The sequence below is a fragment of the Wyeomyia smithii genome, chromosome 2 (assembly GCF_029784165.1).
Source record: "Wyeomyia smithii strain HCP4-BCI-WySm-NY-G18 chromosome 2, ASM2978416v1, whole genome shotgun sequence".
In the NCBI taxonomy this organism is placed as follows: Eukaryota; Metazoa; Arthropoda; class Insecta; order Diptera; family Culicidae; genus Wyeomyia; species Wyeomyia smithii.
The window spans coordinates 121,551,638-121,567,933 of record NC_073695.1 but is presented as its reverse complement, the minus strand read 5'-3'; the positions used below and the strand labels follow the sequence as shown (position 1 = coordinate 121,567,933).

The 16,296-nt window shown below is 39.0% G+C and overlaps 2 protein-coding genes across 2 annotated transcripts; both read right to left on the bottom strand.

The window, feature by feature from the left end:
* Window positions 1-10,725: 10,725 nt before the first annotated feature.
* Window positions 10,726-12,895, bottom strand: LOC129725229 (microfibril-associated glycoprotein 4-like). The gene is made up of 4 exons (XM_055680785.1): window positions 12,674-12,895; window positions 12,434-12,600; window positions 11,409-11,653; window positions 10,726-11,289 (listed from the first exon to the last, which is right to left on the bottom strand). Exons 1-4 carry the CDS (start codon window positions 12,805-12,807, stop codon window positions 10,882-10,884), a joined length of 954 nt encoding a protein of 317 aa, XP_055536760.1. The 5' UTR covers window positions 12,808-12,895; the 3' UTR covers window positions 10,726-10,881.
* A 270-nt stretch (window positions 12,896-13,165) lies between these two features.
* LOC129725228 (fibrinogen-like protein A) lies at window positions 13,166-15,454 on the bottom strand. Its single transcript, XM_055680784.1, has 3 exons — window positions 15,175-15,454; window positions 14,293-15,108; window positions 13,166-14,237 (listed from the first exon to the last, which is right to left on the bottom strand). Exons 1-3 carry the CDS (start codon window positions 15,345-15,347, stop codon window positions 14,099-14,101), a joined length of 1,128 nt encoding a protein of 375 aa, XP_055536759.1. The 5' UTR covers window positions 15,348-15,454; the 3' UTR covers window positions 13,166-14,098.
* Between the last annotated feature and the right edge of the window lie 842 nt (window positions 15,455-16,296).

The following is a 16,296-nucleotide window of genomic DNA, read 5'->3' as shown; positions in this document are numbered from 1 at the left end:
GTAGAAACATTGAAACAGGAAGCGAATGAGACCTTTCCTGATTATAAAAAGAGGATATTGAAAATTAAGGAGCAAATCGACTCCTACGAAACTAATTGTACGAAGTCATGCATGATAGTTAGTCTTCGATTACATTTTATGGCGGGTTTGTGTGACACCGCATTGAAAGAAGCTGCTCAAGGTAAACGAGCATTTAAGTTAGAAGAGCTGCTAGACGACTTAGAGGATTACTACCATGAGCGTAATCATATCTCGGAAATAGAAAATAGAATTCAGGGCCTAGAATTGGTCGAAAGACAGCGCGATGCACTTAGACAATTTAATAGTAGCAGAAATATTTTTACAATTAATCACAAAGACGCTGATTATAGCAACAGCCGTCTTGGAAGAAATGAAGGTTATAATTACAAAAATAGAGATAGAATAATTTACAAGCAAAACAATTATAACAATATATGTGGATCTAGCGACGGTAATCGATCCAAATACAATTATCGCACAGCGCGATCATACCGACGGAGCCAAGGGAACTACGCCCATGGTTGGAAATATAATTATTATGGTCAAAATGGACCAACTGATAGGAGGTACAGGAATTCGTATACCCGGATGCCTCAGAAAATGCTTACGGTAGCCAACATTAATGAAAGAAGTAGTAATTTGCAAAAAGAAGGTATTTTGGATCCTATTGCACAGGAATATTTTAACGATGAAATTTGCGAAGATGTTGACTGGCGGAGATGTACCGATGAGCCCAGCAATATAGAAATAGCCGATTGGAGGACCGCATGCAATCACATAAGAGACAACAGTGCTTGTGTGGCTAAGCGAGTATATTACGATGTCAGAGGGCACTTAATGTTAACCCTACTGGCTAAGCAGAATGTCAAATTTACGTTGAACCTGATCTTAGATACAGGTGCATGTGCGAATATAATTAATGCACGCATTGTGAATCTTTTGAATGTACCGGTAAATACACAGGACGTAACCACTTTTGGAGGTATCGGCCAAGACATTGTGCGTACCTCAGGTACAATTATGTTGGATTTAATAGTCGGAGACTTTTTGATCCCGACGCAATTTCATATATTAGAAAATTTGCCAAGCGACGGATTAATTGGCGCAGAATTCTTAAAGAAGCATACGCTTCAAATAGGAAATAATTTTGATTACATAGTGTTCAAGAAACACGGAAACAGAAGTCCGGACGACTTGAGTCCGTGGAGTATGCCCAAAGACGAAGTCCTTAGTCAACATGTTTATGTGGCAGCCAGAAATAGAGTTATGGTGCAGAACGAGTTGCGAGATACTAGCAACACAGCCCGCAATGAGGCTGACGTAGACAAAAACGAAATAAATAGAGAGCACCAAACATATCGAAATGAAGAGCCGAAGAACAATTTTCTTGACTCGAAGAATACTATAATGCCCGAGTTGGACCTAGACTCGAGGCTTGACTATGACCTGTTGGAGCACAAGCTGACACCAGAGTCAAAAGGAAATGCAAGAATTGAAAAACTACGGCAAGTGCTGAATTTGGCGCACTTGCCTGATAGAGAATTCAGGACAGTGAAGAATATGGTCGAAAGCTATGCGGATATATTCTTTTTCGAGGGCGACAAGTTAACTACTACTGACGCCGCCGTACACACGATAGAAACTTCATCGGAGGTGCCTATCAATAAGCGGCAATATAGATTTCCGGAGGCCACGAAACGGCACATTAATAAGGAAATCGATGAAATGAGGGCGCAGGGTATTATTAGACCCAGCACTAGTCCCTGGAATGCACAGGTGTTATGTGTACCAAAAAAGCCGGATGCTGACGGAAATAAAAGATACAGAATTGTGGTAGACTTTAGATCATTGAACGAAGTTACCAAGCCGTTTGTATACCCAATACCTCTTATAAATGAGATATTGGATAATGTTGGAGGAGCAAAATATTTCTCCTCAATTGATTTAAAATCGGGGTTCTATCAAGTCCCGATAGACCGCCGAGATGCGGCTAAGACGGCGTTTTCCACTCCCAAAGGCCACTTCGAATTTACACGGATGCCGATGGGGTTAAAGAACAGCCCCTCAACATTCCAAAAACTTATGAATACTGTTCTCTCTGAGATAGGGGACGTGAAAGCTTTTGTCTACCTCGATGACATTATAGTTTTCGGTGACACTATCACCGACCATAATGATAACTTGCGAAAAGTATTACAAGCTTTGCGCAAACATAACTTAAAAATAGAACCATCAAAGTGTCAGTTTTTGAAAAAGGAACTGGAGTATTTGGGTCATGTCGTTAATGAAGAAGGCATAAAACCCACCAATGCAAATATTAAGGCCATTCAAAGCCTTAAGCCACCCACAAACGTAAAAGGTATAAGGTCATTTCTGGGAACAGTAAATTTTTACGGGAAGTTTATCCCCAACATCGCGGAGAAGCGCAAGCCGCTGAATGATTTGTTGAAGAAAGACGCTAAATTTGTGTGGGGAAAAGAATGTCAGGAAGCGTTCGAATTCCTTAGAAACGCGCTGATTACAGAGCCAGTTTTAGTCCGGCCAGATTATCAAGACACTTTTGTTATTACGACAGACGCTAGCAATTATGCTATTGGAGCCGTCCTGTCGAATGAAAAATCCATGCACCGGCCGATCGCGTTCGCGAGTCGTGCACTTGTAGGTGCAGAGACCAAATATCATATCATAGAAAAGGAACTATTGGCGATTGTATGGGCCATAGAATATTTCAAACATTACATTTTTGGTCAAAAGTTTATCGTTTACACGGACCACAGACCACTTATAGCTATTTGGAGGCTCAAAGAGACATCTCCAACGCTGACAAGATTGAGACTAAAGTTGCAGGGTTTGGAATGCAGCATCAGGTATAAACAAGGTAGCGAAAATATAGTCGCCGATTTTTTGTCACGTTTGTCAGATGGGACGTGTCAGGGGCAAGAAAGTTCACCCCACAGGCAGATAGCCATGATTACGCGCCAGCAGAAACGCCTGCTAGAGCAGCGGAAGAACGCTTCGGATGATTTGAACGGCACAATACAAGATTTGAGTGCCATAGACATTGCGGACATCGCTGAGGACGAGGATGAGCAACAACTCGTCAACATTTCATATGATGACTTTTCACAGGCATTATCAAATGACCTGATACCAAGTGAGACGGTGGAAGTCTCGAAGAGAATATTGGACGAGAGGAATATCGAAGCTCGTCTTGTCATTTTGAACAGTCGGACGGCGTACAGAGAACTTCAGACACTGTATCAGCTGTCACAAGGACTAAAAGATTACGTCGAGGATGGTGTACTCAAATTTAAAGACAAGAAAGTAGGCGGTTTCATAGTAGACGGCAGCGAAAATTCGTTAATCGATTGCCGGAAATTTTTTTCTCAATTTTTGGATAGCTTCAATAAGAGCCCCACGGCAGTAAAGGCAGCCGGGGTCATTCACCTAATATCCTTCAGAAAAATCAAGCAGCAGGAGGTTCTGCAAATGATTCAGTTCCTAGCGGGTAAGCTAGAAAAACAATTAATACTATATAATGCTAATAGCGAGCGTACAGTAATTGCGCCAGATCAAGTGGAAACAATTTTAAAGGACTTTCACGATGCACCCTTAGGAGGGCACGTAGGAGCGCGACGAATGCGCCAGAGAATTGGCACACTTTTTACATGGGCTACGATGAAACGGGATATCGAGAACTACGTTCGGCAGTGTGATTCCTGCCAAAAGAACAAAATTGGAAGATCAAACAAGATACCGATGCAGATCACTACGACCGCATCGGAGCCATTTGAGAAATTATACATGGATATAGTAGTGTTACCCGAGTCCGATATGGGAAACCGTTATGGTCTAGTCATGCAAGATGACTTGACGAGATACCTAATTGTCGCTCCAATGGAGAATCAAGAAAGTCAGACGGTAGCCAAGACCTTCGTAGAAAATTATATTTGTAAATTCGGTGCCCCGTTGGAACTAGTCACAGACAACGGCGCAAATTTTGTGAGCTCACTGATGAAAGAGGTGTGCAAAATTTTAAAGATCAAGAAAATTACTACTAGCCCGTATCATCCACAGGCTAACTTAGTAGAGAGATCAAACCGCGAGTTAAAAACGTATTTGAGACAATTTATTGGCTGAAAGCCGCACACATGGGACGAATTGTTACCATTTTTCACATTTGAATACAATACATTAGTAAACTCGTCTACAGGATATACGCCGTTCGAATTATTGTACGGACGGATAGCTCGAATCCCGACTTCAATCTATAAGCGGAACTGAGTGGAGAAGATGACATATGATGCATACACACATGAAATGAAGAAAATATTTTACGATTTACATGCAAACGCACAAGCCAACCTGAAAAGGAGTAAAGAGAACCGCAAATAAATTTACGACAGATCATCTAATGATTACAAACCCATGTGGGGTGAACAAGTATTAGTGAAGGCCGTAGCGACTGGTGCAGGCCAAAAGCTTCAGAACATATGGAGAGGACCATATGAAGTAGTGGACATTCCAAGCGAAATGACCACAGTAATTAGAAACGGCAATCGTTTAGAAAAAGTTCATAATAACCGGCTTAAGCGTTATTATGACTGAATATATGAACTTAAACTATGCTTTCAAGGTTAACGGACAGAATATATTTAATTAAATAAGATATTGGATGGCGTGAGTTATAACCTAAAACTGTATAATAGCACCTAAAACTGTATAAGAAAGTAAGGTGGAAGTAAAATATAGGCGTGAAGAAATACGAAAAGTCGCCGAAAAATATGAATGATTTTATTGACGGGAGTCCATAAACAGAACCAAACGGAAAAAAGTATACTGAAGTAAAGGCGTGAAGAAATACGAAAAGTCGCCGAAAAACTTGAATGATTTTATTGACGGGAATTAATAGGCAGAAACAAACGGAAGAAAGCATACTGAAGTAAAGGCGTGAAGAAATGGAATAAGTCGCCGAAAAAGATATACAGCCTTTGATGATATTAGTCAAATGGCATGACACAGTTGAAAAAATTCAAATACGAATGAAGGCGTGAGGGAGGAGGAACCCCGCCGATAAAGGTTAAATAAACAAAAAACTTGGGGAATTCAAATTACTAGAATGATCTGGATGGTTGTAATGGATAAAAAGAGTTGAAAGAATTTAGAACAGCATTTGTTTTCTTTTGTAAAATGCAAATGTTAACATGGGAAAGAAATTATAGTGGACAAAAGAATGAAAACGAGGTTTGATAGCTATTGGCTTAATAGGAAAACGAAGAAGAAAATCGATGGATGCTGTATTGGGAAATTTTTTTGCGATGGAGACAACAATAGAACTAGGAAAGACATTTGAAAAGAGGGCTGAACTTTCCAGACGAAAAGACTACTGACTTTAAGGGATTCGAACTATTCTTTCATTATTTAAGGTTGTGTGAGTGTATACATCGGAAGTAATTAACCCGGAATGGTTGAGGTGAGTGCTGACTGAAAGAGTAAACAAGGGAGTAATTAACCCAGAATGAGTGAGTGTGCGAGATTTTCCTTTTATTTCCTAACCTTCTTATCTTTCAGGAATCACCAGAGCGGGCGGTCGCACCTTCGGATGGAAGGGGGAGAGGAAATATGCAGACTACTGCATACCAGGAGAAGTGTAAGTAGTGTAAGTATGACAGTAGCAAGAGACAAATCGAAAATTAAATAATTACAGATTCAAAAAGAGATGCAAAAGATTAAAGAATAAAGCAGATGAGAAAGTGACGGGACATTTTAGGTGCAATTAGAAGATGATATAAGGTGTTAAGAACACGCCAGTTATTAGATGAACATTGTAAATGAGACAGAAGAAAACGATAAATATTTAATCAACGCGGTTTGTACAATGAAAAGATTTATTTATGAATCAGACAGGTAATACTTGACAAAGGAAAAGAAAAGATTGAACCAATGCGGTTTGTTCGATGAAAACATGATGAAACAAAAATAGAGAAATGTAAACATAATACATTGTGCGGAAACAGATTTATTTTATTGAAAACTGTTATAAGAAGAAGGAGGAAAATATTTGGAAAGAACGCAAAATGAAGAAAATATGTAACCAAAGCAAAGAATTGATGCTATGTTTTTTTTAAATTGAAGGAATTTGAACTCTTTTTGATGAAAAACAAAAGCGTTAATAATGGGCCACAAGACAAGTTAAACTGATATTTTAAAGCGGAAAGTAAAAGCCTAATACAGATAAATGGATTAAATGTGTCGAAATGATTTTAAATGTAAAAAAAAAACATCAAATATCAAAGTTAGAGAGTGCATAATGGAAAAGAAGTAAACAATGCACAATTGAATGTTATATTTGTAAAATCAGATGAATCAAATACTGAAATACTAAATCAAATCTAATACAAATGATGTACAACTTAGTAGGGGAAGAAAAACCAAAGTATGTCATCCGAACAAGAAGAGAAATACGGGCCTAGATTGTAAGTAGAAGCCTAGAGTAGATAATAGAATGTAGAATGTGTAGAATGAAGCCCGTACGCGAGTGAACATTAATTTTAAACAGCAAGTGGAAAAAGTAACAAAACAAAAAAAAGAATTGATGAAATAATGGCAAAAAAATAATGCACCACTTGCTAAGTAGGGCAACTAGCATCTAAGAATTGACAACGAGACGAGTTCCCGATCATCGAAGACGACCGAGGTGATTACAATGGATGCTGAGATGGGAGCATACCATGATGCCCAGTACAGCGCTAAAAGGAAAGCAGACGGTTGCGTGGGGAGTCGAACGGCGGGTGTCTATGGTGAAAGATGGAGTGAACAATCCAACCAGCCGTAGCTACGATTTGGCAGGCTTCGTACCTGTTCGCATCCTGAACTATAACAGTACACACAAGAGCGTTTCACTGTTGGGGCATTTTGTAAGCCTATCGCGTGACGATTACGCGATCATTGTGTTGGAAAAGACGGCCTTCACTGAGGGGCAGCTGAAAAATCATAAGCGTCATCAAACGAGCATGGTGACGAAAGCTAATTCTGACGACGTCACGACGAACTTGTCGGAAGAACAGTGAAAGTGTGCAAAGTAGTGCAACTGGTGTTATAGCGGCCGTCGAAAGAAGTTTTTCCTCATCCACGTCCCAACTGAGGACGGAATTTGTTAATGATACCTACGGAAATTTTTTGTGCGTTGCTGATCCGGAAGTAAATCAAATCAAGGTGACAATCATATATCCCGCTACTGAGAGGCATATAGGAAATTTTCCACCCAAAAAAGATATTTGGTGGAAGAAACTGCCCAAGATTATGAAACCGTGACATTGCCTCATATACAAAAGGAGCAGCTAAGCTTAGAGTGGCTTTACAATATACTAGAGCATCGGAAAGAGAAGGATCGCATAGTTTTTGAGGATCCGTCAGAGGAAAACACGTGGCATTGAAGCAATTAAAACACGTTACGGAATTAACGCTGATCAACTACGAATCTACATTCACTATCAACCCACATTTTACCACCCACACGTGCATTTCCCATATCTGAAGCACGACCCACCGGGTATTTATTGCGAGAAAAGTCACCTTCTAACATCGGTTATTGGGAATATCGAACTGCTACCAGACCATTACCGGAAAGTGACACTCTCCTGCGTTTTAAGTGAAACTGATAAATAGAACGTCAAATTTGAGGCAGCAAAGAGCAAACTGAATGAACCAGATAACACCACAACCTACCGATGAGAACCTCTACTGCCAGATGCACCCTCCCGTTTCAACCCCCCCCCCCCCCGCAACCAAGGCACACCAGTTCGAGCGGCGCTTAAACACGACAGCTGAAATTTCATTGGCCAGAGAAAAAAAAAAACATATTATAAAAAAACCAACGGTGTATATAGTTGCATAAAAACTAGAATAATTGTAATAGAAAAATAATTGCAATAAAAAAAAAGGAGAAAAACACGCCTATCGGCCATCAGAACAGACCGTGTGACCATTGTCTCTTCTAGACAATGGCCAACTAGGCGGGGTGGCAGATGTGACGTCACACCCTGCGAAGAACCCAATGCTCCGTCACGAGCCTTATAATTAAAGTTAAATGTTGTTCCTAGGAGGGCATAGCCTTCTGCTATGCTTTAGTCAGGCGAAACATTTGGTTCCCTTGACAGAGGACCGCGAACGGCTCTGTCAACACTCTATGTATCAACATATTATGCCACAGGTGGCAAAGAACTTCGCGCAGCCTTCTGCTGTGCCACCGGCGAACAAACTCGACCAAAATAAACAAGTTTTGTGTTATAAACAAAACGCCGCCTGTACTTTAGCAGTACTAGATTAGGTTAAGAGATTAGTAAGGTAAACAGAGAGTGGAGAAAGTCTCTCTCTCTGAGTTACCGGTAGGGTATATTTAAGTAGTGATGTACGAAAATAAAGTCAGTTAGTCCACGTTAATCTGTGTGTATTAATTCCGCGCCAATTGCGCGTACAGGGTTTTCTGGAGAAAGTCCTGGTAGGTTATACCCAGGAAATAGGTATACCTACACAGTCGTATACTTCGCGTTACGGAGGCAGTTGAAAGTGATCACCATCCAAAAACCGGCGTATAGGTCGATTGAAATGTTGCTCTGTATCCGGCAAAACGGCAAACGGGGGTCTTGGCTCTCCTGGACATCTCCAAAATTCGGCTATGACTACTAATGAAACCAGGCGCGGTAGTCTCGATCGGCTATCAATCCACCCTCATTAAACCAAATGCGGTCGTCTCGATCCATGATCGATTTATTCAAACGCGGTCGTCTAGATCCTCATCGATTAGGCCAACCACAATTGTCTCGATCCTTCATGTATCAAACGCTGTCGTTTTGGTCCGCTTTTCGTACCAAATGTAACCAAATTGACGATACTAGTTATCGCGGCGGCCACATGTTTTTTCGACTAAGCTGTTCGTGTTTTACTCCCAAAAGGTTGAAGAAAATGGTTACCATTTTCTCCATCACAATTGTAGAATGCTGCACTATGAACTTTTTGAAATTTCATTTTTATTAATCATACGCGGTAAAATGTTTACTTTTCTTATACATACGCTGCGAAGGTGATTTCACTAGCTCTTTCTTCCAGATATTGTTTAAAAAAAAAAACAAAAAACAAAATCTGAGTACACTAAAGTCGCTTTTTACGCGGGGGATACATGCCGCGTAAAAAAACGCGTAAATTCCGGAATCCGCGTAAAAAAACCGCGTAAATTCCGGAATCCGCGTAAAAAACCGCGTAAATTCCGGAATCCGCGTAAAAAAACAGCGTTAATTCTGCATTCCGAGTGAAGGGAAACCGAAATTCGCGCAAAAAAAAACGCGTCAACTCCGGAATCCGCGTAAAAACAACCGCGTAAATTCCGGAATCCGCGTAAAAAAAAACCGCGTAAATTCCGGAATCCGCGTAAAAAAAGCCGCGTAAAAAGAAACCCGCGTAAAAAGTGACCTTAGTGAATTCTCGTGTTAGTTTTTTACGAAAATGAATTATCTCTGAACAAATAGCACGATGAGATGCGATTCAAGCTGCTGGAGTATCCACACTAGCCCCCATCGCCATTCCCGATCGGAAGGACAAAACAGAAATGTAACAGAAGCTGTTAGTTTGTTATGAGAAAAACCTATCAGGTAGTGTTTTCAATATGATCACGTTAGGTGTTAAAATAACAAAAAAGATAACAAAAATTATTCTACTAGTATCAAACCCATATAAAACTTTGTTACTAACATACCAACTTTCTAACAAAATCAGATAGCATATAGAACAGTGTAGAAACAACCATTGTTTGAAACAGCCGGTTTTGATAGAGACGAAAAATGTGTTAGAATTGTTTCATGACAACTTCTTTTCAGGATTTGTTATTATAACTAATTCAGATTCAATTTTGTTATCAAAAGCCTGGGAAAATTTCAGAATCGTATCAAAATATGTTATTTGTATCTCGTGTTGACAGAATTTAGTAATCTTGTAGTTATGCTGTCCTGATCGGGTCACCTTGGATGGGTAGTGTAAAAAGCAAAGCCTTGGTGCTACATTCCGATTCGGAACTTGACCTTCTGTTTACTATACACAGACTTCGCAGCCAACTGTTGAGTGTACAGGACAATTGTGGGGCTAGCGCTACGATCCTACTGACACTAACAGTCTCTCCCGAGCCGAGACTCGAACCTACGGCAACTGGCTTGTTAGGCCAGCATCGTACCTCGAGACCAGCTGGGGAGGCTGGGTAGTGTACTTGGTGCATACAAATCGCCTGTTCCAACCGAAAATCATTTTACATGCCGAACATCCATTAGGATCTCATCTCATCGTCAACGGTGTTCATCGGCAGCCTTCGAAAACCATCGGTAAGCAGTAAGCAGTATCAACGGTAATCCATCCAGGTAGAACGGTAAAGCCAGACTTTCTTAGTTTTTGATTAAAACCCCTTTGTATACGCACCCTCTAACGAAACCACACGTATGGTATGAATTATTATAAGTTACGATGAATACTTTCTAGTGCCTTCTTTTGAAAACCACAATATTGTAAAGAAGACTCCTTGTCGCATGAAGACGGTAGTGATTTGAATGTTGAAGACTTTTGTGTTTGGTTCCCGTGATTTACAGACCCGTCTTGGGAACGCGTTTCGGTATCAACAATAATGGGGTGAATAGTGCCGTTGTAAATTAGAAGCGGGGAAAATAATTGGATGCAATGTTCAACACCTGTTTCAGTGTAATTTTTATTCAGCATCGGTTATTACTACGTAACATTTTTTACACATTTGATTTTTTAAGAGATTTTTCGATAACTTACTATAGTAATATATTGGCAATCTTCACAGATTCTCTGATGCAATCACTTGCTTTGAATTCGTCTTATCATCATGCGCGTCTTTTTCAGTGTATGCAAGTCTCCTTTCCACTTGCGCCACACTATCATTCTGTTTGCCTCCACATTAGAACCAGCACGGATGTATCTGGAATTCAAATTACTTGTATGGCAGGATTTGTACCACCATGCTCCAAAGTACGTCATAGCGCAACTTGTAGGGTTTTCATCATTATCATTGTCGAATGTGGAAAACTTTCCTTTGATGTGATAAATCAAGCTATCGTTGGCTGACCCGCTGTAGGCTCCTAATTTGATTAAGTTATATAGTTCTGCTTCTCCACCGACCGCAAAGTGTGTATACCGGGCGAAGGCAGTTTCTCCGTGAAAATCCTCCATCGTGATGGCCAATTCATAATGATCAGAGTACGTTATCTGCAAAAGGGGCGTATTTGTATTAGCTTTCACTGGTATACATTGGTGTCAAAGATCGATTCAAGTTTTATCTTTATCTGATGCTTGTCTCAATACTTGGATTAGTATCCTTCAGCTACCTGGTGAAGTTTTTCCAATCCTAGCCAGAACTCTCCGTCAAGAGAACCAAAGCCTTCTTTGTACTCTTTCCACGAACGGTAAAAATCGACGGCACCATTGTAGCGGTTCTGGAATACTAGCCAGCCACCACCTTCAAATTCTTGATCACAATACACTTCGAAAGGATTATGAATGCCACGGAAGATATCTAGCAGGTAAGGAGCAGATTTCCGACTTAAAATTTCGTCACATGCACGAGGTAGATCTGAAAGTAAAAAACCTGAAAATAGGACTCTGCATATTCAACAACGTGACTTAGATTTATTAACAAAAACTTGTATCCAAATTCAGATGCATCTGATAAGATACGCGCGTTTTTGATGGCTCAGGCTTGAATTGAATATGAATAGGCTAAATTTGTCCCGAGAATTTGAATTCCCAATAACTGATGGAATTTAATGATATTTTGCATATGTCAGCAAAATATTTCGATGATTTTTAAACCCATATTCGATCTGCTGTAAACTAGTAAACTAGTAAGTTCTGAAAGTTTTTGGCCGAAATTCTTGATAATACTAGCAAAAACTTGTTCAATATATCATTTGACATTGAATGGCCTAATTTTACTCAGATTCGAACCTACGATGTAATTTCGTGTTGTGGGTGAATAAAACCTCTTGCGACAAATGAAAATCTGTACATTTTTGAATCGTACACAAACGCAGTGTCCTGAAAAGTGTGTCGCTACCTCTCGTAACAAATATCAAATGTTACTTCCGCCATTGTGAAAATATTTTGACACAGAAGTTTTTACCAGATTTTTTTTCCACAATATCTTATTGTTACAACATAAAACACGGCTTGACAAAAACCTGCTAGTATTTCAAGCATCGCATGCTCAATAAGTTTTCACTTAAACTATCATCGTTTTATTATCGAGATTTATATCGATAGTTTCATGGAACCTTTGTATAAACTAAGAAGGAACTTTTGCATAAACTTAGAAGTATTCATATATGCACTGCGTGAAAGTAACAATACTAACCTGTTCCAGCGTTTGAACTCACGCGTCCTTCTCCACTGCCAACGTTACCACCACTTTTACCTTCCATTTTATTCCAGGCCACATTTTGAACATTAGTTGTCAATGTTTGAAGATCACTTCTTAAACTCTGAATATCTTCCGTAAATTTCAATCTGGATTGCATGGCGCTGTAAATTTGAAATGCGAGATTACGGTACTGATCAACATAGAAGCACTGAGTCATGTAGCACTGCAACTTACACGTTCTCTAACCCTTCTAATCGGGCGGCTAGAAGCTCATAGCCAAAAGTACCACAGCAAGAAGGAACTACTTGTGCTGATACCATAAAAGAAAAAATCCAAAAAGAAAATGAAATGAATTGGGCTTCAACCATTGTATCAACGTTCAATGTTTAGCGGATCACCACGCTGCACAAGTTACTGGACTGACCTCCGCGAAACGACTGTAACGACAAATCAAATGAATTCTGTTGGTCGCCAGTGTTTAGGCAAACCTGGGGAATCACTCTTCTTTGAGTCTGCAGGGACTTTCGATGCAGCGTAAGTATATGAAACAGTGAGATTAAATTAGGCTGAGCGAAACGTGTTCAATTAGTAAGAAAAATTGCATAGCCGTTTTGGTAAATTTCAATTGTGTTATATATTTCGGATTGATGTTTTAATAAATGAATTACTGAAGAGAAAATATGATGAGAATCAACTTGTAATGTTTTTCAAAAGTGTTAATCTTAATTATGTAAAAATTTCAATCAGTCGAAACATTTTAATTTAATGAAGTAAAATATTTTAATCTAATTTTTCAGTTTTGTTACACTTGAAAAAAGCGCCCTTCGAAAACTTGAACTTCACATATTGCCCTTGTCATCCAATTCATTGAAGCTCGATGTTCGAGGAGCGGTCTTCCATTCGCCAATGTTGGCTCTTAGTTTTGGCTACACAAATGTAGGTTAATGCTTGCTACCGAAAAAGGGAACCGTGTATGTTTTGACGTGTATCGAATGAGAGTGTTGGCTGCTTATGTTATTGCCTAGATCTCGTGAAATATGCTGTATGTATCTGTGCCTTTAAAGGAGACTATTTAGAAATATTTACTGTTGCACTATTGGTAATTTCCGCTGTTTGAGAATGGAATGTCTCTAATGAGAGTGTTTTATGCCAACTTTCGATAGATGCTGGCTACATTATTAGATTTCTCCCATATAAATATGATCCCTGACAAATTGTTTTCACTTTCTGTTTTCGATCACGTGTACAGTCAATTTGTATTGTGATTGCGTTACACTTTTAGAATATTTATTTGAGCAATGACAGTCACATTGTTTTACAATTGAGTCTGAATGAAAGGTTTCTAATTACACCAGATAATTTAAAAATCAATGTTATGTGCCAAACAAATTCAACGTATGTTTAAAAAAAAATTCAATTATTCTGTTTCCATTTTGAGGCGAGCAACTCGGCGAAACTGAAATATGTTATTATATAAACATACCGAAAAACTGAAGCTCGTTGCTGAACTGTAACTATTAGAACAGTAACTTCAAATTTAATTTTTCGTGCAAATTTTAAATATGATTAATTACATTGAATTATTGTATAATGTGTATAACTTTATAAATGTTTTCTAACTGGAAATTTTGTAGCTTGAAACACAACAGAAACAGCCCTTTACTGTATGATTCGTTTGATCATCATACGTGATCCCTTCAAAGAATAGTCGTATCCGCGAAACGGGTTCCATGTCATGCCTTTTCCGTGGTATTTAGTATTATCGACGGCTCCTTTTAAATACTGTCCATTCAGATTGCTGTGACAAGAACCTCAAGCTATTCAATATTCAAGTTAAGTAATATCGATTTTACCTATGATGGCCTCGCCGATACCACCACCCTCCGGTCCAGTCGATCGCTCCGTTATTCCCCGGTAAGTCATGGTTCATATCCATTGTGGAGAACCTAGCATCCCGATGATAGTTCAATCCATCGCCTGCGTTTCCACTGTATTCACCTAATTTTGTTAAAGCATAGGATTCATTTTCATTTCCAATTGCAAATCTGGAGTATTTGGCGACTACTGTTTTGTTTTCAAAATCTTCCAACAACACATGCAGTTCATAAGGAGCAGCATATGTTAAAGAATGCAGCTTATCTAAGCCAAGCCAAAATTCTCCATTTAAATTTCCAAAGCCGTTGCGGTATTCTTTCCACCCGCGATAGAAATCCACTGAACCGTTGAAACGATTTTGAACTACTATCCACCCTCCTTGCTCATACTCTTGATCGCAAAGTACCGAAAAAATTGAACCAAATCCTGGTTCTGGTAATAGATCCACAATTTTAGAACTATTTTTTGCTGTCACATCACAACTGTCATATGCTATGTTACCGTATGGAGCCTCTCTACGCAACGGTGACTCTTCTTTTACAGGATATGATTCACCTTTCTGCTGGCGACCTTCCATCAGTATTGAATGAATTATCGTAGTACTGCTATTCAACGAGTTTAGCTGTTCGCGTGAATAGTTTTTGAAATGTTGGATTTCCTTTTGAACATATTCGACGTCCTTCTGCACTGACTGCACTGACCAGCCTATAGTTTCAGCTTGCTTGAAAATTTTATCTAGCTTCGATTCCAGCAGAGAGAATTGTTCTTTAGATGCCGTTTCCACTCGACTGATTCTACAATGATCAAATCATTTTTATCATGACATGATCAGGAATTTGTTTTTTTTTATATGAACTCACTTTGTGTCTAAAATTTCTAATTTCGCTAGCAACTTCTGATAGTCAAGACCTAGTTCAATGTCAGTAAACTTATCTGTAGATTGTCCGGCTGCTAACGGAATGTTGTAGACAACGAAAAATGCAGCAAAGAGAGTTGACCAGATACAGCACATGTTTTCTGTTTCGGAGCACATTTGATACTAGCGGCCGTGCTTCAAGGTGGGGCATTTTTGACATAGTAATGAATTATCGAATTGAATCGGAAAAAGGTACAAAGGCGGATGAAATTTAGAGAAACCAAAGCTATGAGTGTGATTTGAAATATGAAGATTAAACACAGATCAGTGAGTATAACGGTCATTCGTTGTTAAACGATAATCATGTTAAAATATTTGTTAACAACTTGTTCCATGAGTTTAGTTTAGTATTCACCACTTTAACTTCACTACTTTGCTCTCCGATTTCCATAATAATTGCGAAGAAATATCAATTTCTTCATATTTTACTGATCTGTATCAATTTTCAAAGGATATTTAAAATAGTTTTTACTGTTCTGATTGCACTAATGAATGGAAAAAAAGAGTTTTTTGTTATTCAGTTTCCCCTAGGCCAAAAATTTAACAATATAATATCTTCATTGTATTTGGGCGTATTGATTTTTTCAAATATTTTTTTTTTACTTTAGAAATAAACATGTGCCAAAAACGAACGAGTTTTTTATTCATATGTTTTAGTTTTCTCGATTTTTCTTTAACCAATTTAATTTCAATAACCGCCAAGAGAAAGGTATTATGGTCCCTAATGTTGCCACATGTGCCTGAAACGAACGATTTTTTCATTCATATATTTTAGTTTTCTCGATTTTTCTTTAACCAATTTAAGCTCAATAACCGTCAAGAGTAAGATATTATGGTCCCTAATGTTGTCTAGGAGGATGGCCGGAATCGGTCAACTGGTTCCGGATACATGACTGGAACATGTTTCGGTAATACAATGGCCATGACCAAAACAATGACTACCATGCCAACTATATGTACCATGCCTCTAATTACTTTGGTGGTCATATTAAGTGTTTAGGTCGCCATTAGCCACTTGCGGACCTATTCCGGTTGTGTTCCAGATTCTTCCGGATTATTGTACCAA